Source organism: Heptranchias perlo, unplaced genomic scaffold, assembly GCF_035084215.1.
Source record: "Heptranchias perlo isolate sHepPer1 unplaced genomic scaffold, sHepPer1.hap1 HAP1_SCAFFOLD_420, whole genome shotgun sequence".
NCBI lineage: Eukaryota > Metazoa > Chordata > Chondrichthyes > Hexanchiformes > Hexanchidae > Heptranchias > Heptranchias perlo.
This window is the reverse complement of record NW_027139432.1, coordinates 75,434-102,500: the sequence shown is the minus strand read 5'-3', so window position 1 is coordinate 102,500 and position 27,067 is coordinate 75,434. Positions and strand designations below refer to the sequence as shown.

At 48.0% G+C, this 27,067-nt stretch overlaps 2 protein-coding genes and 2 non-coding genes across 4 annotated transcripts in view; 2 read left to right on the top strand and 2 right to left on the bottom strand.

The window, feature by feature from the left end:
- LOC137312325 (uncharacterized) overlaps positions 1–3,315 on the top strand; it is a 21,833-nt gene extending 18,518 nt beyond the window's left edge. The window contains exon 4 of the mRNA XM_067978912.1: positions 3,048–3,315. Within this exon, the coding sequence (XP_067835013.1) occupies positions 3,048–3,169 (122 nt within the window). The 3' untranslated portion in view covers positions 3,170–3,315. The remainder of the gene's footprint in view (positions 1–3,047) is intronic.
- The window catches only part of LOC137312324 (zinc finger protein 271-like), a 175,951-nt gene that overhangs the window by 74,896 nt on the left and 73,988 nt on the right, over positions 1–27,067 (bottom strand). The window lies entirely within an intron of this gene.
- On the top strand, positions 15,763–15,834 carry trnaa-ugc (transfer RNA alanine (anticodon UGC)). Its single transcript has one exon. It is a non-coding gene; the product is annotated as a tRNA-Ala (tRNA).
- trnaf-gaa (transfer RNA phenylalanine (anticodon GAA)) lies at positions 26,165–26,237 on the bottom strand. The gene has a single exon. It is a non-coding gene; the product is annotated as a tRNA-Phe (tRNA).

Below are 27,067 nucleotides of genomic sequence, written 5' to 3'. Positions count from 1 at the left end.
CTGTAAACATCCCCATCCTCAATGATGGCGGAGTCCAGCACGTGAGTGCAAAAACAAGGCTGAAGCGTTTGCAACCATCTTCAGCCAGAAGTGCCGAGTGGATGATCCATCTCGGCCTCCTCCCGATATCCCCACCATCACAGAAGCCAGTCTTCAGCCAATTTGATTCACTCCACGTGATATCAAGAAACAAGATTGGGAGTGTTAAGAACCGAGTCCCTCTCTACAACTCCTCCCCTCGCCTCCAGTGCTTCAATATCCTTTCTGGAGTGTGGGTCTCTCAAGTCAACAATGGATTTACTACATCTTTGTCCGATCTTACAGACCGTCTCTCTCTCTCTCTCTCCCTGCCCAGATCGCCAAGGCGGAGAAGCTGAAGCCACTTGAGGTGGAGCTGCGACGATTGGAGGATCTGTCAGAGTCGATCGTCAATGACTTTGCCAACATGAAGCAGCGAGAGGAAGAGATGAGGGACACCAATGGTCGGAGCACCCAGCACAGGCTTCAGTCTGCAACACCCGCCCCTTCTCCACTTACTGCTCTCGGTCTCGGGGACCCTGTCTCGTTCCTCGGTCAGTGTCACTCACCCCTCCGAATCAGAAGTTTGTGGGTTTTAGCTCCCTCCACCTCCCGGGACATAAGCCCCTCTCCCCTTCTCTCCCCCACAGCACGACCCTCAGCTTCATACGGTTATCCAGTCGTCCTGTGAAAGATGCAGTGGGCTCTGCTTCAGGCACTTTGTGGCAAAGCATCCCTTGCCCCAACTGCCCTCCACTAGCCCTCGGAGTAAAGAGGGGTGGTCTAGGGCTTGGGTACCAGGGGCCAGGGGTTAAAAGGACTGCAGGACTGATCCCCAGTGTCAAAGGGACTTAGTTTTTTAAAAAAACGTACATTTATTTCGCCCCTTCCATGACCTCGGGACGTCCCTGAGCACTTTATAGCCAATAATGTACTATTTTGAAGTGTAGTCACTGTTGCAATTTAGGAAACGGGCAGCCAATTTGCGCACAGCAAGATCCCACAAACAGCGTTGTGATAATGACCAGATAATCTGTGTTTTAGTGGCGTTGGTTGAGGGATAAATATTGGCCAGAACACCCAGGGGAGAATTCTGCTCTTCTCCCATTTGTGGCCGTGGGATCTTTTACGTCCACCTGAGAGGGGCAGGCAGGGACTCAGTTTAACGTCTCATCCGAAAGACGGCACCTCAGACAGTGCGGCACTCCCTCAGTACTGCACTGGGAGTGTCGGCCTGGATTAGGTGCTCGAGTCTCTGGAGTGGGGCTCGAACCCACGACCTTCTGACAAGGGGGCCTTGCAGAGGCAGATAAGATTCTGCATATTTTCATTCCAAGTTTGACTGCAGGATAAGGGAACGTGTGTACAAACTGGGGCGAGTGTGGGCAGGATGGAACACCCGGAGGGGAGGCTCTCAGTCGGGCAGCGGAGGGAAAACACAGAGTCCTTTCATGGGCCGTTAGATGGGGTGCTCCATGGGCTGGAGGCCTCCACACATCTCAACCAGGGAGTTGGAGTCAGAGGGCTGGGACCTTTCTACACCAGAGGGCAGAGTTGTGGAATAAGTTTTTGGGGAAGGACGGTATAAACGGGGTCCAGAGACAGAAGGGATCATTTGAAGCCCCTGGGATTAAAGGGACAGTGGCTGCATGGTTACAAAATTGGCTGAGGGACAGAGAGTAGTGGTGAACGGTTGTTTTTCAGACTGGAGGGAAATATACAGTGGTGTTCCCCAGGGGTCAGTATTAGGACCACTGCTCTTTTTGATATATATTAATGACTTGCACTTGGGTATTCAGGGTATTTCAAACTTTGCAGATGATACGAAACTCGGAAATGTAGTAAACAATGTGGAGGATAGTAACAGACTTCAGGAGGACACAGACTGGTGGAATGGGCAGACACATGGCAGATGAAATTTAATGCAGAGAAGTGGGAAGTGATACATTTTGGTAGGAAGAATGAGGAGAGGCAATATAAACTAAATGGTACAATTTTAAAGGGAATGCAGGAACAGAGAGACCTGGGGAGTGCACAGACACAAATCCTTGAAGGTGACAAATTGAGAAGGCTGTTAAAAAAAGCATACAGGATCCTGGACTTTATTTATAGAGGCATCGAGTACGAAAGCAAGGAAGTTATACTGAACCTTTATAAAACACTGGTTAGGCCTCAGTTGGAGTATTGTGTCCAATTCTGGGCACCACACTTTAGGAAGGATGTCAAGGCCTTGGAGAGGGTGCAGAGGAGATTTACTAGAATGGTACCAGGGATGAGGGACTTCAGTTATGTCGAGAAACTGGGATTGTTCTCTTTAGAGCAGAGAAGGTTATGGGGAGATTTAATAGAGGTGTTCAAAATTATGAAGACTTTTAATAGATTAAATGAGGAGAAACTATTTCCAGTGGCAGAAGGGTCGGTAACCAGAGGACACAGATTTAAGGTAATTGGCAAAAGAACCAGATGGCGATGAGGGTTTTATTTTACGCAGCGAGTGATGATCTGGAATGCGCTGCCTGAAAGGGCGGTGGAAGCAGATTTAATAATAACTTTCAAAAGGGAATTGGATAAACACTGAAAGGAAACATTTGCAGGGCGATGGGGAAAGGGCAGGGGAGTGGGACTAATGGGACAGCTCTTTCAAAGAGCCAACACAGGCACGATGGGCCGAGAGGCCTCCTGTGCTGTAAGATTCTAGGTGGTGGGATTGACCTGTTAGAAAGGGACAGGGTGTCAGTTGTAGACAGAGTGACGCTCCCATGAAAGGCCTGCCATGTCCCTGCTCTCACCTGAGCTGTTTCGCGAGAGAGGATCCAGGATGGGGATTCGGGGGAGGGAGTGACCCCAGGCATCGACCAAAGGCCAGACTCGGAGCAGCAGTGACCCAGGAGCAGGGAAACGGTGCTCGGGGCAGCAAGGTGAAAGGAAGAGGGAGGGCTGCCTTCAGTGAAGTGATCTTAGTGCAGATTGAATCCACTCCTCCAACCTGTTTGATGGGCCCCTCTCCCTCCCTCCCTCCCTCCGTGCAGAGTCCACCAGTGCTCGTGTCCTGTATTTCAGCATCTTCTCCATGTGCTGCCTCGTCGGCCTGGCCACCTGGCAGGTCTTCTACCTGCGACGCTTCTTCAAAGCCAAGAAGCTCATTGAGTGACGACGATGTGTGTGTGTGTAAAACGTTGGCCCGTGTGTGTGTGTCTGTGCCTGGAGAGTGTTCAGTGGGTGGGGTTAATTTACAATAATGTCTCTTTATATTAAATGGGGTGCTTTGAATGTTTCAACTACAGGTTGTGTTTTAATTCGTAGCATTGCAGTCAGTAATTGGCCCCCGGTCGGTGTTTCAGACCAGTCTGAGGGAGTCCTGGAAACAATCAGTATCCTCAGACATGCCCTGGATCAGGAGGTGGGACCAATAGTGTTCGCTGCCCTGAGCTTTCGATGATTGATTGATTGTTTTCGGAAGGTACTGGGATTAATTCCACCCGGCCCCGTTGCTCCCCAGGAGAGAGAGAGAGAGACAAACGTCCGAACTTCTTTGGGAAAAATCTGACGTTTGTAGAAGTTCCTCTCCAACTCATTTGCCGGTGTGATGCTGCACAGTGTCGAGTGGATTCCTGGAGGAATGCTGCAGGGAGGGAGAGTGCACTGGGGGCTGCATTTCCTTCACTGTGTTGGACTTCACCTGATGGTCATCAGGCAGAGCTGGTGACAGCCGCTCCACCCTGACCCCGCTGCACCTTGAACCTCATAGGATCTTACAGCACAGGAGGAGGCCGTTCGGCCCATCGTGCCTGTGCCGGCTCTTTGAAACAGCTCTCCAATTCGTCCCACTCCCCCCTGCTCTTTCCCCGCGGTCCTGCAGATTTCTCCCCTTCAAATATTTGTCCAGTTCCCTTTTGAAAGTTATTACTCAATCTGCCTCCACCACCCTTTCAGGCCGCGCATTCCAGATCAGAACAACTCGCTGTGTAAAGAGAGAATTCTCCTCCTCTCCCATCTGGTTCTTTCCAAAATTACAGTAAATCTGTGTCCTCTGATCGAACCCTGCTCCCCTCTAACCCTCGCCCCCCCCTCGACTCCCCCCCGGGCCTGCCCCTCGCCCCCCGGGCCTGCCCCTCGACTCCCCCCCGGGCCTGCCCCTCGATCCCCGGGCCTGCCCCTCAATCCCCCCCCAGGCCTGGCCCCTCGCACCCCCACCTTAGGCTAACATTCTGCGGGCCGCGATTATCCCCGCTATCAAACCTCGCATCATCCGAGGGCCCCCGGTGGTCCTGCTCCCCCTGGGTGAGGCCACAGCAGCTCGACTAATTATTTAAGGCAGGGCCGTGTCCTTGTGACAGTCAGTCCAGAATAGTTTCAGTGAGCAAAATGGGGTTCACTTTTCCCCTCTGTGTTGATCCACCAGCACCAAGTTAAATGGCTGCATCAAACACTCTGTGAGAATGTGATGTGAGGGTTCGGGACTGTTTTGACAATGAATCCGGGTGGGTAATTTGGGGCCTGTATCTGACATTGGAGACTCCAGTTTGATCAGTGCCCGTTCACAGTCTGTCCAACACCCTGATTTAAATGTGCTGCTCGTGTGAAGGTTGCCAGTCAGACCTGCTGTGTGATGCCCATCTTGACCAGGGGCTTCACGTGCTTTTAATAAGTTCTCTGCCGCGAGCAAGTGCAGCTCTCCCCGTGTCTTTCAACACCGCATGGCGTGGGCCCACTGCAGGCCCAGGGGAGGTGCGGAGCCCGAGCAGTTCGACCCTCGGAGGTTCGAGGCAGGGACAGAGTGAAACTTGGACCGTTTGGGCGGCTCAAACTTCGAAAACTCGCCTCTCCTCCTCCTGCTCCCTGCGTGAGTGGCCAGAGACTGCGGCCTCTCCCTGTCCCTGTCTAAACCATTCCAGTCTTTGGGAATCTTCACAAACTCATTCCAAGAATAAAATTAATTTTCAATTGAAAGCTGGAGTCGGGAGTGTGTTGTGTCAGAACAGGGCTCGGACAGCCCGGGCAGCTCACCCGGCCCCTGCCGGGTAGGTGGGGACAGGGCTCGGACAGCCCGGGCAGCTCACCCGGCCCCTGCCGGGTAGGTGGGGACAGGGCTCGGACAGACCGGGCAGCTCACCCGGCCCCTGCCGGGTAGGTGGGAACAGGGCTCGGACAGCCCGGGCAGCTCACCCGGCCCCTGCCGGGTAGGTGGGGACAGGGCTCGGACAGCCCGGGCAGCTCACCCTGCCCCTGCCGGGTAGGTGGGAACAGGGCTCGGACAGCCCGGGCAACTCACCCAGCCCCTGCCGGGTAGGTGAGGGAGAGGAGCGGGGTTGGGGGGGAGCGGGTGGTCCTGGGCTCCCGGCACATTTCCCTTCTCCCTGAGGCCTCTCCTTGGGCCTGGGGCAGGAGGCCCGATGCCTTTCACATCCTCGCATGCTGCAGCAACAGCGACAAGTTTCCCGGGGGCCGCTGGGCTGCTGCTCGCCGGTGAAATTTCCATCAGGGGCCGGGGCCCACCGTGACTAATGGCCGCTGACCCAGGAAACTGGGTAATGACCATGGTGCGGTCAGGGGGCGATGGGCAGAATTCCCGCCCTCACCCTGTTGCCGGAAAGTCCAGGCATTGTGTCCACCGGTGACATCTCCATCCCCTGTGCTATTAACCTGGTATTCTGATTTTGGACGCCTTATAACCGCCAGGGAAAGCACAGTGCCTCCTCCTCAGCATGGGCAACGCAGGTCTAACTGGTGCCCAGGCCTGGCACCACTGACCTGATAGAAGCTGTTCGACCTCACGGCCCAGGAAAGGTCGGGAGAGAAAGGCAAAAGGTCGAATTTTCTTCCCTTTCGACAAGAAACGGCGTCTCTGAGAAATTATTTTGGAAAAACAAAACGGTTTATTGTTTCAAGGCACAATCTCTGTTCCTTGCGAGTCCAGGCCTGGTTTATTCCTGTCGAACCTTTACAGCCTCCGCTGCTCTTAAATTAAAGTGGCTGCTTTTTGAATTAACTGTTAATTCAAATTGAAATCATTTCTTAATTCCCACCACCGGCTAATTGAGCAGAAGTCAACTGTGAACTAACAGGAGGTGAGTGAGGACCCTGGGGATGAAAGAACTTTAAGGGGAATGTGAGACACAAAGAAACTCATTTTAATAATGTGTATTTTCAAAAAAAAGATACTGAATTTATACAGAGTCCAAAATGAAACACTTCTCATTGTAATCCAGCGCAAGTTCACATTCTGTATTTCCCATCTTTTCACACCACGATCAGTCTGAAAGCTGGATCATTAATAAAAACTTTCCCTGCACTGGCCCGAGGCAAAATTCAGGAATAAGAAACGAGATTCCCGAAGGCCGGGCTTAAGCACTTTGCGGAGGGTGAGAGAGAGAGAGAGAGAGTCACCAGAGCCGCGCTCGTCAAATCGCTCTCCGCTTTGACGGACAAGTTCTCAGTCCCAACATCACTCACAATATCGACAAGACGCCACTCGTCCATCTGATGTGACCCCCTGATAATCCCAGTCCCAACTGCTCCATGTCCGTGTGTTTCCCAAACTCGCCCAGCGTGATGCTGGAACAGGACTGACCGTTCCTCCCCGGGAGGGGGGCAGGAGCTATTTTAAGATCAGCCTCCAGCTGCCTGCATTCCAGAATATTGGGAATAGCGAAAAAAATAACTAGTTTGTTTGGTGGGCTGTGCGTGTTTGAATCTCCAAACTGAGATACTGATAACCAGGCGCAGGTTGGATCCAAAATTGGCTCAGTGGCTGGAAGAAAGGGGTAATGATCAAGGGGTGTTTTTTTGACTGGAAGGCTGTTTCCAGTGGGGTTCCGCAGAGCTCAGTACTCGGTCCCTTGCTTTTTGTGATGTGTATTAATGATTTGGACTTAAATGTAGGGGGCTCGATCAAGAAGTTTGCAGATGATACAAAATTGGCCGCATGGTTGATAGTGAGGAGGAAAGCTGTAGAGTGCAGGAAGATATCAATGGACTGGTCAGGTGGGCAGAAAAATGGTAAATGGAATTCAATCCGGAGAAGTGTGAGGTAATGCATTTGGGGCCGGCAAATAAGGCAAGGGAGCACACAATAAATGGGAGGATACTGAAAGGTGTAGAAGAAGTGAGGGACCTTGGAGTGCATGTCCACAGATCCCTGAAGGTAGCAGGACAGGTAGATAAGGTGGTTAACAAGGCAAATGGAAGTCTTTCCCTTATTAGACACGGCATAGAATATAAGAGCAGGGAGGTGATGCTGGAACTGTATAAAACAATGGTTAGGCCCCAACTTGAGTACTGTGTACAGTTCTGGTCACCACATTACAGGAAGGGTGTAATTGCACTAGAGAGGGTACAGGGGAGATTTACGAGGATGTTGCCAGGACTGGATAATTTTAGCTATGAGGAAAGATTGGATAGGCTGGGATTGTTCTCTTTGAAAGAGGCTGAGGAGTGATTTAATTGAGGTGTACAAAATGATGTGTGGCCGAGATAGAGTGGATAGGAAGGACCAATTTCCCTGAGCAGAGAGGTCAATAAACAAGGGGCAGGGCATAGATTTAAAGTGATTGGTAGAAGGATTATTGAGGAGCTGAGGAAAACATTTTTCACCCAGAGGGTGGTCGGTGTCTGGAACTCGCTGCCTGAAAGGGTGGTAGAGGCAGAAACCCTCAACTCATTTAAAAGGTAGCCGGATATGCACCTGAAGTGCCATGACCTACAAGGCTATGGACCAAGTGCTGGAAAGTGGGATTAGACTGGGTGGCTCATTTTCGGCTGGCGCAGACACAATGGACTGAATGGCCTCCTTCTGTGCTGTAAATTTTCTCTGATTCTATGATTCTAATTAACAGTAAGCAGGGTAGTTCAGGGATCATGAGAACACTACTGAAGAAAAGTAACTGCTGGGAACCAAGCAATGTGTCCTTGTAAACCACAGATTAGGGAAGTTCCAGCTTCAGTGACAGAGATGGATCACAACAGGGTATAAAAGTGAGGGGCTACTGATGTAAGGGACAGTTGGGACTGGAGACACCGGAGATCAAGCTCAGGGAGTCAGTGGTTCCATCCAGAGGGCTGATCTCGTCTACACGGGGGATTTGCATGTTTAGTTAGTATGGGAGAGGAAAGAGAATTTGCTCATATATTTCTTAATGAGGTATTAAAGTTGCTGACTCTCAGACTTGTTAATTAATAAGACAATGCATTATTTAGAACCTTCCATCCCTAAGTCTCTCTGCTCCTCTACTTTTAAACTTTCACCATTTAGTTTACATTTCATCTCATTTTTCTTCCTCTCAAAATGCAAAACGTCACATTTCTCTGCATTAAATTTCACCTGGCCCATTTACTAACCCGTGGACGTCACAATGAAGTCACTGACTCCTCTTCACAGTTCCCCACGCTGCCAATTTTGGAGTCATCTAGAAATTTTCACCTTGTGTCCCACATACCCAAGCTCATATCATTCTCTATATTGAGATTAGCAATGGTCCCAACACTGACCCTGGGCCACACCAATGTTTACATCCCCCCAGTCTGAAGAAAATCTATTAACCACTGCTTTCTGTTTTCTGCCCTTTCAACAACTTCCTGTACACAATGCTTCATTCCTTTTAATATGGTAAGTATTAATTTTATCAACAAGCCTCCTGTCCTGCATCTTACCAAAAACCCTTTCACAATCAATGTACACAACATCCACTACATTTCCTTTATCAGTAGACTTGAGTTATCTCAAATGATCCATGTTGGCTGTTCTTAATTGATGTGTTTTTCTAACAAATGTTGAAATGTTTGCTCCACCTCATCTGGTTTGATCTGTTTCAAGACGCAACAGAAAGGTCGAGTTGTCTCCTGGAGTTAAAGATAAATTAGGTTTTAAAAATTATGTTTCAGACAATGAGGGACATCTGGGCTTAGACCCGCCCATTCTGTGCCGCACTCACACACTCCGATTCGTTGGAGGACCAACTCCCCCCTCACCCGCCCACACTTCCAGTCAATTTCCGCTCCTCCTATTGGTCCGGAACTCTCCTTAGTCACCAGGACGGGATTAGTGGTGAGACTGACATCCTGAGGTGCAGTTCGAAAATAAACATTAATTGAACCCGTCAGTTGCAACATTTAATAAAACGAAATTAAGAAAAGTTACCGTAAAAAATATTTTCTGGATTTCACCAAAATGGGGGAGCGCCTGCGCTGTGTGTTTGTGCCGGTTTAAATGGCACGAAGAGCTGGGGTTTCAGTTTATTTTATTATCTTTGGTCCAAACGCGCTCTTCCTGCTTCCAATGTCTTTGCTTTTCGGCCTGATATTAAGACCATCAATGGCGGCTGCATCACCCAGCATGCAGCGCGGTACAGATTGTGCCCTATCTGAATCAGTGGAGCCCAGCACGCAGGCGCAGTAGTGACTTATTATCGGTCAGTGTGTCCTGAGCATGCGCGGCCAGTCGAGGCTGCGGGAGGAGCGCGTTCGGTGCAGGTCAGAGGATCGGAGCAAGAGGCTCAATAAACCCCGGGGCCCGGGTCCGGGCTCAGGCCCAGGCTCAGGCTTTACAAACCCCGAGTGCGGCCCCAGACCCGAATATAAAACAGTGAACATTATCCCCCCCTCACTACCCGCCGGGAAATGAAGGGGAAATGGGGATCGGTCAGGGAGCGTCTGTAAATGAAGGAGAAATGGTGATCGGTCAGGGAGCGTCTGTAAATGAAGGGGAAATGGTTATCGGTCAGGGAGCGTCTGTAAAAGAAGGCGTAATGGTGATCGGTCAGGGAGCGTCTGTAAATGAAGGAGAAATGGTGATCGTTCAGGGAGCGTCTGTAAATGAAGTGGAAATGGTGATTGGTCAGTGAGTGTCTGGAAATGAAGGAGCAATGGTGATCGGTCAGGGAGAGTCTGTAAATGAAGGAGAACTGGTTATCGGTCAGGGAGCGTCTGTAAATGAAGGAGAAATGTGATTGGTCAGGGAGAATCTGTAAATGAAGGAGAAATGGGATTGTTCAGGGAGCTTCGATAAATGGAGAAATGGTGATCGGTCAGGGAGCGTCTGTAAATGGAGAAGAAATGGTGATCGGTCAGGGAGCTTCGATAAATGATGGAGAAATGGTGATTGGTCAGGGAGTGTCTGTAAATGAAGGAGAAATGTTGATCGGTCAGGAAGCGTTTGTGAATGAAAGAGAAATTGTTATCGGTCAGGGAGCGTCTGTAAAAGAAGGCGTAATGGTGATCGGTCAGTGATCGTCTGTAAATGAAGGAGAAATGGTGATCTCTATATCTTTATTCATCCAGGGAGCTCGAGCTTTGGATGCTGTTCCTTTCCTTCTCATTGGAATCTGTCTGCTCTGTACCCAAACCAACTCCTCCTTGAAGGCCTCCCACTGTTCAATTACTGTTCTGCCTGCCAATTTTTGATTCCAATCCACCTGGACAAGATCCCTTTTTAACTCACTGGAATTAGCCCTCCTCCAGTTAAGAATTTTCACATTTGACTGTCCCCTGTCCTTTTCCATAACTATTCTAAACCTAATGAGATTATTATCACTGCTGCTCCACTGAAACATGCTCCACCTGCCCCACTTCATTCTCCACACCGAGCCCACTGCTGTACTCACATTCACTCTCTCACACTCACTCTCTCACTCACACTCACTCTCACACTCACATTCACTCTCATTCTCACTCACTCTCACATTCACTCATACTCTCATTCACTCTCTCACTCTCGCATTCACTCTTGCACTCACTCTCGCACTCACTCTCTCGCACTCACTCTCTCGCACTCACTCTCTCACCCTTTCACTCATGGTTTAGGGCCACTGAAAGATGATGCGATGAGTTTGGATTTCAGCACAGGGAAGAGGGAGAGTGTGTGGTACGGGGATTTACAGCTTTGAGGCACAAGAGTGGAAAGAATGTTCCGTAGAAGCTAGAATTGTCTGTTCTGAATTTCTATCCTGTACTTACAGTGATTACTTTTATAAACTCCTTTATAGGGTATTAGAAGGGGAGGATTAGCAGAGGGAAACTCAAACCAAACAGCACGTCAAGATCAGACAGAGTCACTCGATTCATCAGGACCTGAATATCATCGGCCTTTGAATGTGGAAGGAGAAATGTTTGTCTGTTCTGTCTGTGGGAGAAGATTTCAAACATCAGTGTGAGTGGAAAAGCACCGAGACACACACCCGAGTGAGAGTGTTCCAGTGCACTGACTGTGGAAAGAGCTTTAACCAGTTACACAGCCTGAAAAAACATCACACCATTCACAGCGGGGAGAAACCGTACACGTGTTCTGTGCTTGGACGAGGCTTCAACTGATCGTCAACCTGGAGAGACACAAGGACACCCGGACCACGGAGAAACCGTGGAAATGTGGGGACTGTGGGAAGGGATTCAATTACCCGTCCAGGCTGGAAACTCATCGACGCAATCACACTGGGGAGAGGCCGTTCTCCTGCTCCGTGTGTGGGAAGGGATTCACTATTTCATCCGACCTGCTGAAACACCAGCAAGTTCACACTGGCGAGAGGCCATTCTCCTGCTCCGTGTGTAAGAAGAGATTTACTCGATCATGCCACCTGCTGAAGCACCAGCGAGTTCACACTGGGGAGAGGCCGTTCTCCTGCTCCGTGTGTGGGAAGAGATTCACTTGGTCATCACACCTGCTGTCACACCAGCGAGTTCACTCCGATGAGAGACCTTTTAAATGCTCTGACTGTGGGAAGAGCTTTCAAGGCAGAAATGAACTGCTGAGACATCAACGCAGTGACACCGGGGAGAGGCCGTTCACCTGCTCCGTGTGCGGAAAGAGATTCACACTGTCATCCACCCTGCTGGCACACCAGCGAGTTCACACTGGGGAGAGGCCGTTCACCTGCTCCGTGTGTAAGAAGAGATTCACTCATTCATCCTCCCTGCTGAAACATCAACTTGTTCACACTGATGAGAGACCTTTTAAATGTTCTGACTGTGAGAGGAGCTTTAAAAGCAAAATTGAACTGCTGCAACACCAACGCACTCACACTGGGGAGAGGCCGTTCTCCTGCTCTGTGTGTAAGAAGAGATTTACTCGGTCATCCCACCTGCTGATACAGCAGCGAGTTCACACTGGGGAGAGGCCGTTCACCTGCTCTGTGTGTGGGAAGAAATTCACTCATTCTTCCACCCTGCTAACACACCAGCGAGTTCACTCCGATGAGAGACCTTTTAAATGTTCTGACTGTGAGACGAGGTTTAAAAGCAAAAGGAATCTGCTGACACACCAACGCACCCACACTGGGGAGAGGCCGCTCACCTGCTCCGTGTGAGGGAAGGGATTCACTATTTCATCCAAACTGCTGACACACCAACTTGTTCACACTGGGGAGAGACCTTTTTAATGTTCTGACTGCACGAAGAGCTCTAAATACAGATACAAATTGTGAAGACATCGACACACTCCCGTCAGGGAGAGGCCGTTCACCTGCTCCCTGTGTAAGAAGAGATTTACTCGGTCATCACACCTGCTGAGACACCAGCGAGTTCACACTGATAAGAGACCTCTGAAATGTTCTAACTGTGAGAAGGGCTTTAAAACAAATGATCTGAAACACCAACACACTGACACTGGGGAGAGACTGTTCACCTGCTCCGTGTGTGGGAAGGGATTCACAAATTCATCTCACCTTCTGAGACATCAACTTGTTCACACTATTGAGTGACCTTTTAATGCAGTAACTTTGAGAAGAGCTTTAAAAGCAGAAATGAACTGCTGACACATCAACTCGCGCCCATTGTGGAGAGACTGTTCACCTACTCCGTGTGTGGGAAGGGATTCACTCAGTCATCACATGTGCTGAGACACCAGCGAGTTCACAAGTGACTGCAGGGGTTGGATTCTGCAGTTAATCACATCCAGGACTGAACTATGGTGTTTAGTGTTCGGAAGAACAACGTGTAAGGATTAACCCATTAACAGATAGAATTTAGTATAATTATAATCAATAGTAGAAGTAGAACAAAATGTGCTGTGAATCTATGTATCTATAAATGTAAACTGTACTGTGTATTAATATAGAATGAACCATGTAACGTGTATTCAATAAGAAAGTGCTGGTGGGCCGAGAAGGATGCATGATGGTTATTATAGTCAAGTTTGCAGTTAAAACTAAAAGGATGCTGACAACAGTAAAGTGGGAATTAACAGACCTAAGGGAGGAATGTGCTGTAATAGCATAATGTCTAAAAGACATGCAGATAAAGGGACTGAAGGTTCATGAAATGAAGGAGTCACTCAGGCTCAGGCCTCTCTATCTCGAGCCTCCACAAGCCAGTGAGTAGAAGTCTGTTTATACAAACGGTTCTGTGAAGGCTGGCAATGTAAACTCTAAATAAGGTTCTGTTAAGTCTGTAACAACAAGGCACGGATGGGACCAGGAGTTATGCTCAGAATGTAACTTCTGAAGGTTGAGAGACATGAATAATGGTCAGGCTGAGAGATGTGGATGTGAGAGTGAACTGCTCATAAACTTAAAAAGTGAATAAGGAGAGACCTCAAAAGCTGAGGAAGGCGCACAAGATTCTGGCAAGGAAGAAGAAAACTTTTCAGTCAACAGAACACAGCAAGAGAGAGAGAGAGAGACCGCACCGTAGTCACTTGGAGGGATAGAGAGAGAGAGAGAGAGAGACCGCACCGTAGTCACTTGGAGGGATAGAGAGAGAGAGAGAGACCGCACTGTAGTCACTTGGAGGGATAGAGAGAGAGAGAGAGAGAGAGACCACACCGTTGTCACTTGGAGGGATAGAGAGAGAGAGAGAGACCGCACCGTAGTCACTTGGAGGGATAGAGAGAGAGAGAGAGACCGCACCGTAGTCACTTGGAGGGATAGAGAGAGAGAGAGAGAGAGACCGAACCGTTGTCACTTGGAGGGATAGAGAGAGAGAGAGAGAGAGACCGCACCGTAGTCACTTGGAGGGATAGAGAGAGAGAGAGAGAGAGAGACCGCACTGTAGTCACTTGGAGGGACACAGAGAGAGAGAGAGACCGCACCGTAGTCACTTGGAGGGATAGAGAGAGAGAGAGAGACCGCACCGTAGTCACTTGGAGGGATAGAGAGAGAGAGAGAGACCGCACCGTAGTCACTTGGAGGGACACTTCCGAGGTTTCAAGGAACACTCACTATTTCTCTTTGTTAAGTATCACCTTTTTGCTCTAATTGTGATGTGATTAATAAATCGGTTTTGCCTTTAACCGTAATACCAGTACCAGTGGTGATCTTGTTGTTGTCAGGAACCAGTCCTTAGATTGGATTAGATTATAATCCTGAAAACAGTGGTTTAAATCCTACAATTGGCGACCACGAAGAGACTATTTCTGACAACAGCTGAAACCTGGTGGGGGATAGTTACATAATATAAATTGATTATTTCTCCATTAAAATGCAGTGAGTGGGGGATAGTTACATAATATAAATTGATTATTTCACCAGTAAAATGCAGTGAGTGGGGGATAGTTACATTATATAAATTGAATATTTTTCCAGTAAAATGCAGTGAGTGGGGGATAGTTACATAATATAAATTGATTATTTCTCCAGTAAAATGCAGAGTGGGGGATAGTTACATAATATAAATTGATTATTTCTTCATTAAAATGCAGTGAGTGGAGGATAGTTACATAATATAAATTGATTATTTCTCCAGTAAAATGCAGTGAGTGGAGGATAGTTACATAATATAAATTGATTATTTCTCCAGTAAAATGCAGTGAGTGGGGGATAGTTACATAATATAAATTGATTATTTCTCCAGTAAAATGCAGTGAGTGGGGGATAGTTACATAATATAAATTGATTATTTCTCCAGTAAAATGCAGAGTGGGGGATAGTTACATAAAACAAATTAATTATTTCTTCATTAAAATGCAGAGTGGGGGATAGTTACATAATATAAATTGATTATTTCTTCTGTAAATGCAGTGAGTGGAGGATAGTTACATAATATAAATTGATTATTTTCCAGTAAAATGCAGTGAGTGGAGGATAGTTACATAATATAAATTGATTATTTTCCAGTAAAATGCAGTGAGTGGAGGATAGTTACATAATATGAATTGATTATTTCTCCAGTAAAATGCAGTGAGCGGAGTGCACATCCACCACGGGTGGCCTCATAAACTGAGGACAATCAGTTCTTCTTTCCTTGGTTCGCGGTTTGTGTTATTTGGGGATTTAGTTCAGTGATAGAGCGCATGTTTTGTGTGTGTTGAGGTCCTGGGTTTAACTTTCTGTACCTTTTCACCAGAATGACCCACCGAATGTTGAATGACGCTTTTTGAGCTCAGCGAGTTCCAACTTCTGAGGCTCCACAAGCATTAAATTCTCCGGAGCGGGACTTCATCTCTCGGTCCCCTCAACAGCTCAACTCAAAGCAGCCGCCGACTGAGGGGAATGTGTGTCGGTGCAATATCGAGCGAGCAGTCCCAGCTCTTGTTCCTGTTTGACGCTCTGTCATTCTTCCATCTCACTTTATGATTCAGAGGTTGGATTTCAGCCTTGTCACTGACCATTAGCGATTGGGTTTTTTTTATTTCCGCAGACTTTTTTTTGGAAAGTTCAAAGTAAAGAGGAGCAGAAACCCCGTGAACTGAAGCAGAGGTTGAACATTGTGAACACGCGGGACCGCTGGGAATCTCGATGTCGTGGAGAGACGGAGCAGAAAGCTCACGGCTTCACTTCTAAAGTGTCTGCTTGTTTATTTCTCAGGTACCTTTTGACCCGTGGGGATGTAGCTCAGTGGAAGAGCGCATGCTTTGCATGTATGAGGTCCCGGGTTCAATCCCCGGCATCTCCAAACAAATTAAATTTTAGATTCAACTGTGAGAATATCATCTGAGACTCGCCTCACATTGACACACAAGGAGAGACAAGAGTTTCTTCACCTCGCGAAAAACCGAACGCTCCGCACAGAATATCATTCAATGGGAGAGCGCCCACGGTGTTTCAATGGCTCCCATCTCATGGTTGAACAGCTTGCCCAGTGATCGATTATTTCCAGTTTCAGAGATTGGGGGGAAGCAGCGGACCGGCGTTCCGACCACAAAGAGGGAAGAATAGTCTGGATGTTGGGAGCTTCTTCTTTTCCCGGAGAGTACTGAGCATCTGGAATGTATTGCCGGCTGGTGTTTTTTTTTATTCGTTCACGGGATGTGGGCGTCGCTGGCGAGGCCGGCATTTATTGCCCATCCCTATTTGCCCTTGAGAAGGTGGTGGTGAGCCGCCTTCTTGAACCGCTGCAGTCCGTGTGGTGACGGTTCTCCCACAGTGCTATTAGGAAGGGAGTTCCAGGATTTTGACCCAGCGAAGATGAAGGAACGGCGATATATTTCCAAGTTGGGATGGTGTGTGACTTGGAGGGGAACGTGCTGGTAGTGTTGTTCCCATGTACCTGCTGCTCTTGTCCTTCTAGGTGGTAGGGGTCGCAGGTTTGGGAGGTGCTGTCGAAGAAGCCTTGGCGAGTTGCTGCAGTGCATCCTGTGCATGGTCCACACTGCAGCCACAGTGCGCCAGTGGTGAAGGGAGTGAATGTTTAGGGTGGTGGATGGGGTGCCAATCAAGCGGGCTGCTTTGTCCTGGATGGTGTCGAGCTTCTTGAGTGTTGTTGCAGCTGCACTCATCCAAGCAAGTGGAGAGTATTCCAACACACTCCTGACTTGTGCCTTGTAGATGGTGGAAAGGCTTTGGGGAGTCAGGAGGTGAGTCACTTGCCGCAGAATACCCAGCCTCTGACCTGCTCTTGTAGCCACAGTATTTATATGGCTGGTCCAGTTAAGTTTCTGGTCGATGGTGACCCCCAGGATGTTGATGGTGGGGGATTCGGCGATGGTAATGCCGTTGAATGTCAAGGGGAGGTGGTTAGACTCTCTCTTGTTGGAGATGGTCAATGCCTGGCACTTATCTGGCGCGAATGTTACTTGCCACTTATGAGCCCAAGCCTGGATGTTGTCCAGGTCTTGCTGCATGCGGGCTCGGACTGCTTCATTATTTGAGGGGTTGCGAATGGAACTGAACACTATGCAGTCATCAGCAAACATCCCCATTTCTGACCTTATGATGGAGGGAAGGTCATTGATGAAGCAGCTGAAGAAGGTTGGGCCTAGGACACTGCCCTGAGGAACTCCTGCAGCAATGTCCTGGGGCTGAGATGATTGGCTTCCAACAACCACTACCATCTTCCATTGTGCTAGGTATGACTCCAGCCACTGGACAGTTTTCCCCCTGATTCCCATTGACTTCAATTTTACTAGGGCTCCTTGGTGCCACACTCGGTCAAATGCTGCCTTGATGTCGAGGGCAGTCACTCTCACCTCACCTCTGGAATTCAGCTCTTTTGTCCATGTTTGGACCAAGGCTGTAATGAGGTCTGGAGCCGAGTGGTCCTGGCGGAACCCAAACTGAGCATCGGTAAGCAGGTTATTGGTGAGTAAGTGCCGCTTGATAGCACTGTCGACGACACCTTCCATCACTTTGCTGATGATTGAGAGGTGACTGATGGGGCGGTAATTGGCCGGATTGGATTTGTCCTGCTTTTTGTGGACAGGACATACCTGGGCAATTTTCCACATTGTCGGGTAGATGCCAGTGTTGTAGCTGTACTGGAACAGCTTGGCAAGAGGCGCAGCTAGTTCTGGAGCACAAGTCTTCAGCACTACAGCTGCGATGTTGTCAGGGCCCATAGCCTTTGCTGTATCCAGTGCACTCAGCCGTTTCTTGATATCACGTGGAGTGAATCGAATTGGCCGAAGACTGGCTTCTGTGATGGTGGGGATATCGGGAGGAGGCCGAGATGGATCATCCACTCGGCACTTCTGGCTGAAGATGGTTGCAAACGCTTCAGCCTTGTCTTTTGCACTCATGTGCTGGACTCCGCCATCATTGAGGATGGGGATTTTTGCAGAGCTTCCTCCTCCCGTTAGTTGTTTAATTGTCCACCACCATTCACGACTGGATGTGGCAGGACTGCAGAGCTTTGATCTGATCCGTTGGTTGTGGAATCGCTTAAATCTGTCTATAGCATGTTGCTTCCACTGTTTAGCACGCATGTAGTCCTGAGTTGTAGCTTCACCAGGTTGGCACCTCATTTTTAGGTACGCCTGGTGCTGCTCCTGGCATGCTCTTCTACACTCCTCATTGAACCAGGGTTGATCCCCTGGCTTGTTGGTAATGGTAGAGTGAGGAATATGCTGGTCCATGAGTTGCCACAGTTTTGCCCATTCACCTTATCTATCAATATCACTTTGTAATTTTATGTTTTCATCTACACTGCTTACAATGCCACCAATCGTCGTGTGATTGGCAAACTTGGATGTGAGACTTTCTATGCCTTCATCTGAGTCGTTAAAAAATATTGTGAATAATTGAGGCCCCAAGACAGATCCCTGCGGGACTCCACTAGTCACATCCTGCCAATGTGAGCACCTACCCATTCTCCCTACTCTCTGTCGCCTTTCGCTCAGCCAACTTCCTAACCAAGTCCGTACTTTTCCCTCGATTCCATGGGCTTCTATCTTTGCTAACAGTCTATTATGTGGGACCTTATCAAATGCCTTCTGGAAGTCCATATAAATAACATCCATTGACATTCCCCTGTCCACTACTTTAGTCACTTTTTCTGGAGGTCATCCACTTTGGATCAAAAAAGGATAGATCAGGGTACTTTCTAAATGGTGAGAAGTTAGGAACTGTGGAGGGCCAGAGAGATTTAGGGGTCCGTGTACAGAAATCACTTCAAACTAGTATAGGTAAAAAAAAACGATGATTGGGATGTTCGTTACGGCTGGTCAGCTGACTTGCTTAAAACACACCATAATGTTGTAATCGTGGGTTTGATTCCTGTATGGGCTGTTAAGGGGCTTTATTTTGGGTTTTCGGAACTTTTAAAACCCAAGCTTTACAAACAGATTCACAGACAAATTCACGGGGACAGTTTATTGAATAACATCCATTGTAACTGTGCCCCTGGGCCGGAGAAACACGTCTTTCTTTTTATTTGTCTTTCTCCGGTTTGCAGATAAATGTTTAACTCGCGGCCCGTTCCCATTAATGATCATCAGCAGCAACAGACAGACAGAGCGGGTCTGACCGCCCCGAGATGTGGAAAAGGCATCAGTTTAGGACAAATGCATCAAATCAAATAGTCACCCGGCACCGAGAGAGACAAAACCAAGAGAAAAAGGCAGAAGGTAACAGAGAAATAAAAACCAAATACAGACGATATAAATATTTCCCATCCTTGATGTCTCTCTAATCCATCCCCAATCCTTCAGTGGCGGGGATCAAATTTCTCTGTTAATAAATGCGAGAATCGACACAAAGAAGAAGAAACTGAACAACCAAAAACTACCGAACCTGGGATTAAACCAAAGACCTTTAAATCTTCAGTCCAATGGAATTCCAACTGAGTATTTGGACCCCAGAGCAAATGCAACTTTGCGCCATTGTCTTCCAAGAAAATATAACCCCTCCGAAGCCCTGCTCCCCCTGTTCATTACCGCACTTCATAGATAAACATCGCACTCATACATACACACCCACAGTTCATATATAAACATCGCACTCATATATACACACCCACAGTTCATATATAAACATCGCACTCATATATACACACCCACAGTTCATATATAAACATCACACTCATATATACACACCCACAGTTCATATATAAACATCGCACTCATATATACACACCCACAGTTCATATATAAACATCGCACTCATATATACACACCCACAGTTCATATATAAACATCGCACTCATATATACACACCCACAGTTCATATACAAACATCGCACTCATATATACACACCCACAGTTCATATATAAACATCGCACTCATATATACACTCCCACAGTTTATGAAACAACAGCGCACTCATACTTACACTCCGAGTTTATAGGAGGGAGATTGGTTCCGACCGCCGCTTGGGCTCTCGGAGTGCGAGAGGCGGAAGCAGCATGGGCCGTACAAACTGTGGATCTCATTCTGAACACAAGCCGATCGATCATCCTGTGAAATTACATCGTACTTGGGTATGAGGAAGGGTAATGGGCTCTGAGAAGGGTTCAGGGAGTCTAATGGCTTCTTAGTGGCGATCCGGTGGGGCAAGGGGATCCCAGAGAGGGGAAGAGAATATTAGAGCGTATCAGAGAGTGTAAGGGGATCTTAGAGAGGGGAAGAGACTATTAGAGCGTATCAGAGAGCGTAGGAGGGCTCAGAGAGGGGAGGGAGTGTCAGAGGGTATCAGACAGTGTAAGGGGATCTCAGAGAGGGGAAGGGAGTGTCAGAGGGTATCAGAGAGTGTAAGTGGATCACAGAGAGGGGATGGAACTGTCAGAGAGTATCACAGAGTGTAAGGGGATCTCAGAGAGGGGAAGGGATTGTCAGAGGGTATCAGACAGTGTAACAGGATCTCAGAGAAGGGAAGGGAGTGTCAGAGGGTATCACAGAGTGTAAGGGGATCTCAGAGAGGGGAAGGGACTTTCAGAGGGTATCAGAGAGCGTAAGAGGGCTCAGAGAAGGGAAGGGAGTGTCAGAGGGTATCAAAGAGTGTAAGGGGATCGCAGAGAGGGGAAGGGATTGTCAGAGGGTACCAGACAGTGTAAGGGGATCTCAGAGAAGGGAAGGGAGTGTCAAAGGGTATCAGAGAGTGTAAGGGGATCTTAGAGAGGCGAAGGGACTTTCAGAGGGTATCAGAGAGCGTAAGAGGGCTCAGAGAGGGGAAGGGAGTGTCAGAGGGTATCAGACAGTGTAACGGGATCACAGAGAGGGGATGGAACTGTCAGAGAGTATCACAGAGTGTAAGGGTATCTCAGAGAAGGGAAGGGACTATCAGAGGGTATCAGAGAGCGTAAGAGGGCTCAGAGAGGGGAAGGGAGTGTCAGAAGGTATCAGACAGTGTAACAGGATCTCAGAGAAGGGAAGGGAGTGTCAGAGGGTATCAAAGAGTGTAAGGGGATCGCAGAGAGGGGAAGGGATTGTCAGAGGGTATCAGACAGTGTAAGTGGATCTCAGAGAGGGGATGGAACTGTCGGAGGATATCAGAGAGTGTAAGAGGATCTCAGAGAAGAGAAGGGATTGTCAGAGGATATCAGAGAGTGTAAGGGGATCTCAGAGAGAGGAAAGGACTGTCAGAGGGTATCAGAGAGCGTAAGTAGATCTCAGAGAGGGGAAGGGAGTGTCAGAGAGAATCAGAGAGCGTAAGTGGATCTCAGAGAGGGGAAGGGAGTGTCAGAGAGTATCAGAGAGCGTAAGTGGATCTCAGAGAAGGGAAGGGAGTGTCAGAGGGTATCAGAGAGCGTAAGAGGACTCAGGGCGGCACAGTGGGTAAGGAGCATTTTGCGGGTATCAGAGAGTGTAAAGGGCGCTGACAAGGTTCAAAAAGGATAATGGACTCTCGGACCATATCGGAGAAGATAAGGAGTTCAGGGAGAATCAAATCAGGTAAGGGGGTCTCCGGAGGTATCAGAGAGGCGAATGGATCCAGAGTTGTCATCTTCTGAATCTTACATTTTGAAGGCATCAACACATTTAATAACAGCAAAAAATGAAGCCGGTTGATCCGATAACCTGTCCGTGTCCCATGTGGAGGGAATGAGAAGATAGAATCGGGAGGGGCTGGATATTTGGCAACGCTCACGGTTTCCTTTCACACAGCTCAGTGTTGTGTCTGTTTCTCTAACTGGATTTCATGAACTGGAGATAAGAGGTCGCACTTTGGACCTTTTATCACCCAGTTTGAGAAATAAAACACGAAACGCCCAGCGTGGGGCTTGAACCCACGACCCTGAGATTAAGAGACTCATGTTTTACCGACTTAGCTCCCCAGCGCCGGCTTCAATACCTTTTCCCATCCTATTATTGTAGAGAGGCAGCTGTTGATTTTGCTGCAGGGGTTCAGTTTGTCTGACAATCCCAGCGTCGCTCCTTCTGCACACTCGCTTTTCATTCTGGAGTCAGTCTGATGCCTTGTCCCCGTCCTCCAGCACCGCGCTGAGCAGGAGAGGAACATCGAGACAGGAGAGGGCCACTCAGCCCCTCTTCCTGCTGTCCCATTCAATTAGATCATGAGGTGGTCTGTAACTCAACTCTATTTCCCCGCATTGGAAACATATCCCTTGGGACCCGAACCGAAAAAAGATCTGTCAATATCAGTCTTGTAAATTTGAATTGAGCCTCAATCCACATCCTTTTGGCCGAGAGAGTTCCAGCTTTCGGCCGTATTTTGTTTGCGAAAGTGATTCCTGATTTCTCGCCTCATTAATCGAGCACTAATTTCAAGATTAAGCCCCCTCATTATGCATTCCGCCAACAGAGAGAGAGGAAAAAAGGCCGCCTTAAGCGGAGATTGAACAAAGGATCTGTGGATTTTAATTCTAACGCTACCCCATCTGAGCTATTTCTGTTTTCTGTACATGCAATGTTTTATTTTTCTTTGAAAATCACATAAACGTAGGTGCGATTTCCCTCTCGGTGAACAGAGTGCTTCAGAGTAATGAGAGCGAACAAACCGTGGATCTGATCCTTAACACAGACTGGTAGATCCACATGTGGAATTAAATCGCACTTGGGTAGCAGAGAGGTTAATGGCTCCTGAGAATGAACCAGGGAGTCTAAGGGTTTATTTGTGTGGATCCGGTGGGGCAACGGGATCCCAGAGGCTGTCAGGGAATCAAAGGGCTTCTCAGGGGTTATCAAGGGGTGTGAGGCTATGAGGTATCAACGAGTTTACGGCACTCTGAGAAGTTATCAGAGAGGGCAAGGGACTGCCAGATGTTATCAGAGAGGGCAAGGGACTGCCAGATGTTATCAGAGAGGGCAAGGGACTGCCAGATGTTATCAGAGAGGGCAAGGGACTGCCATATGTTATCAGGGAGGGCAAGGGACTGCCAGATGTTATCAGAGAGGGCAAGGGACTGCCAGATGTTATCAGGGAGGGCAAGGGACTGCCAGATGTTATCAGGGAGAGTCAGGGTGTGTCAGTGGGTAAGGGGCCCTCCGAGCGTATCAGAAAATGGAAAGGGCACGGAGGAGGTATCAAGATAACAGAGAGGGAGAGAAAACGCTCCTGAACCCGGGACTGAACCCTTTAGATCTTCAGTCTGACTGAGTTATTTCGGTGCTCTGGACATCCCGGAAATTCACTCGAAGGTCTGTTAGAATCGCAACAAAACTCTTCCCACAATCGCAGCCTCTAAACCTCCACCCAGGACTTTCAATGGTGCAACTTTGATGAACTTCTGCTACTTTTTAATTTGTTCTCAGCAGTAACTGTTCACATCCTTTATCTGGCCCATGACATGGCATCTAGAAGAAAATGTCGATTGCAGCTTCACTGAAGCGGGGGACGCTTTGCACTCGTAAAAAAATCATACGCGAAAGAGACGGTTTGAGCGAGGTGACACCAGGACAGAGCAAAGGTCAGTTAATGTTTGCCGAGTGGCGAGAGGGAGAATTTGGAACTTCGGTGCGGTTGCACTGTGACTTTCACAGATCTGCTTGGAGCGATATTCCCTTGAATTCATCACCTACAGGGACAATTTGATTCTCAGTTCCTGTTTTCTCCTGGTGCGTTTCTGAGATATAAAAAAATGAATGGATGATATCAACCTGAAACTCGTCACGTCCACGCTACAGACTCAAAGCTCAGCACAACTCCAATCTGTTTCAGTTGGAAATTGTTTCCCAGGGATGGACAGTAATGCGCTGTCTGAGGCTGCATTCGCTGCTTTCCGCCGGCAGCGGGTGATTGGAGAAAGCGGGGCCGGACAATGTTGCTGCTGTCACGGCCTCACTCACTCGGGGAGCTGGGGAACAGCGAAAAACTGATGGGTTTGATGCTGCGTCAAAAATGCGGCTGAGAACTGCTTTTGTTAACTGAGGCAGCGCTGCAGGATCCTTTAACGATCTCTCACAAATAAACTGAAACCTGTCGGAAGGTGAATAATATTTCACTTTAATCGTGAGCCCTCCTTTTGAACCTTGTCTGTCAAGAAGTATTTCGATCACCTTCAAGCCATTCTCGGTTTTTTGGATATTGTTCAGATACCTGTTATCCAGCGGCAGGAGCAATATCAGCCGCGCTCAGCTGGCAATGTTTACGGTACATTTTTCTGGAAACAGAACACACATTCGAAACCTGGAAATGCGAAACAACGAATTTTAAGGTAAAAGCTCCCTATTGTCCCCGGGTGGGCTCGAACCACCAAACTTTACAGTTAATAACCAAACGCGCTAACCAATTGCACCACAGTGGCCATCTTGAGCCATTAATTCACCGAGCGACCGTTTCAGCTTGCAGCGATCAATGTAACAGCTGTCTTACCATCAGTTTACTTTTCCAAAATAAAGGGTGTGCAGTTTGCACGAGTGAAAATCGGTGCCGTCTTATTTCTGAACATCAAACTCCCCTTGCCCCTAAATGCCTGTATGTTGGAAGACTCGGTCCCCCAGTCGGAGAGAGGATTGATTTCTCGAGCTGTGATTCACCATTCTCTATTCCAGTATTGCAGAAAATGAGATGACATGAAATAAGCAGGTCCAACGAGCAGGTCTGTGACACTACACGGTGTCTACAAAGTTGTCTCTTGCACTTACAGTAAAGCGGACGGCAGTTTTCACTCTTAAACCAGGAACTATGATGTTAAGAAAGTATGTGGCCGAGAAAGACTTGATTTCAGCGCGGTGACACTGGGCCAGAGTAAAGTTCAGTTAATGTGATTGCCGAGTGGGGAGAGGGTGGATTTGGAACTCCTGTGCGGCTGCGCTGCGCATTGTCCAGATCTGCTTGGAGCGATATTCACTTCAATTCATCACTGACAGGGACAGTTTGATTCTAAGTTTCTTTTTTCTGATGCTTGGTGAGATTTCAAAATTGAAAGCGGCCCGTGCTCACCCCAAACTCGTCACTTACACGCTGACAGATACAAGGCCGTCACACTCTTCACCAGTGAGATGAAAGCGGAGAGCGATTTCACGGTCGAATACAATGGCGAACAAAACTCATTCAATGAAAGTGCAGGTCATTGACGGGCCTTTAAATTCCTGATTGTTTGAACTGAACTTCTTCCCAAAGCGTTTGAGAGTCACGTGGGGCGATTTGGGGACTTCTTTTCCCTCTTTGCAAAATCTTCAACCACAGTTCAAGATCAAAAGTCGAGGGCAGAATGAGACGCCTTCGTGAAAATTGAGAACCAGAGAAGCAGATTTGAGTGCAAGGTTCTGTTTATTGAGAAAAAGCAGATAAAACATTCATCCCGGAACGATCCAGAATCCGATCAGCTCGAAAAGCAACGGTTACCCCGTGATTTGAACACTCAGCCTTCTGGTGGCGGAATAAATAATGGAGATAGAAGCAGGAAGTTGAAAAGTGGGAAGTTTTCGATTCAGTGAGTGGGTAAAACTGCGGCAAATAGAGTTCAATGTGGGGAGAGCGAGGTCATCCACTTTAAATCTAAGATAAATCAGAGTATTTTCTAAATGGTGATAAACTAGGAACTGTGGAGGAGCAGAGAGATTTTTGGTCCATGTACAGAAATCGCTACCAACCGGCGGACAGGAACAAAAATTAATTAAACAGCTGAATGTGCCGTTCGGACAGCCGGTTAGTTCATTTGCATCGAGTTTACCGTAATATCATGATCACGGACTCGATTCTTGTAATTTACTTTACTTATTTCTGGTTTTTAAACTTTTAAATCCAAGCTTTACAAAAAAATCCACAGACAAATTCCCGGGGACAGTTTATTGAATAACATCCATTGTAACTTTGCCCCTGGGCCGGAGAAACACGTCTTTCTTTTTATTTGACTTTCTCCGGTTTGCAGATAAATGTATAACTCGCGGCCTGTTCCCATTAATGATCATCAGCAGCAACAGACAGACAGAGCGGGTCTGACCGCCCTTTCGAATAAAATGCATCAAATCAAATAGTCACCCGGCACCGAGAGAGACAAAACCAAGAGAAAAAGGCAGAAGGTAACAGAGAAATAAAAACCAAATACAGACTATATAAATATTTCCCATCCTTGATGTCTCTCTATTCAATCCCCAATCCTTCAGTGGCGGGGATCAAATTTCACTGTGAATAAATGCGAGAATGAAAAAACGAAACAACCAAAAACTGCCGAAACTCGGGATTGAACCAAGGACCTTTAGATCTTCAGTCTAACGCTCTCCCAACTGAACTATTTCGGCTCACATCAAAAAGTTCCTTTATTTCATTGTCTTGGAACAAAATATAACCCCAGGTGGAATTGCCCCTCCTGTTCATTCCTCAATTCATATAAAAACATCGCACTCATATATACACACCCACGGTTCATATATAAATATCACACTCATCGATACACTCCCACAGTTCATATATAAACATCGCACTCATATATACACACCCACGGTTCATATATAAATATCACACTCATCGATACACTCCCACAGGTCATCTATAAATATCGCACGCATATATACAAACCCACAGTTGATATATAAAAATCGCTGTCATACATAAACTCACAAAGTTTATAAAACAACAACGCACTCATAGATCCACACCCAGTTTGTAGGAGGGAGATCGGTACCGACCGCCGATAGAGCTCTCAGAGTGGGAGAGGCGGAAGCAACAGCGGCCGAACAAACTCTGGATCTCATCCTTAACACAGACCGGTAGATTCACCTGTGAAGTTACACCGCACTTTGATATCAGGGACGGTAACGGGCTCTGAGAAGGCATCAGGGGGTCTAATGGCTTCTTCGTGGCGATGCTTTGGGGCAAGGGCATCTCAGAGAGGGGAAGGGACAGTCAGAGGGCATCAGAGAGTGTAACGGGGCTCAGAGAGGGGAAGGGGCAGTCAGAGGGTATCAGAGAGTGTAACGGGGCTCAGAGAGGGGAAGGGGCAGTCAGAGGGTATCAGAGAGTGTAACGGGGCTCAGAGAGGGGAAGGGGCAGTCAGAGGGCATCAGAGAGTGTAACGGGGCTCAGAGAGGGGAAGGGGCAGTCAGAGGGCATCAGAGAGTGTAACGGGGCT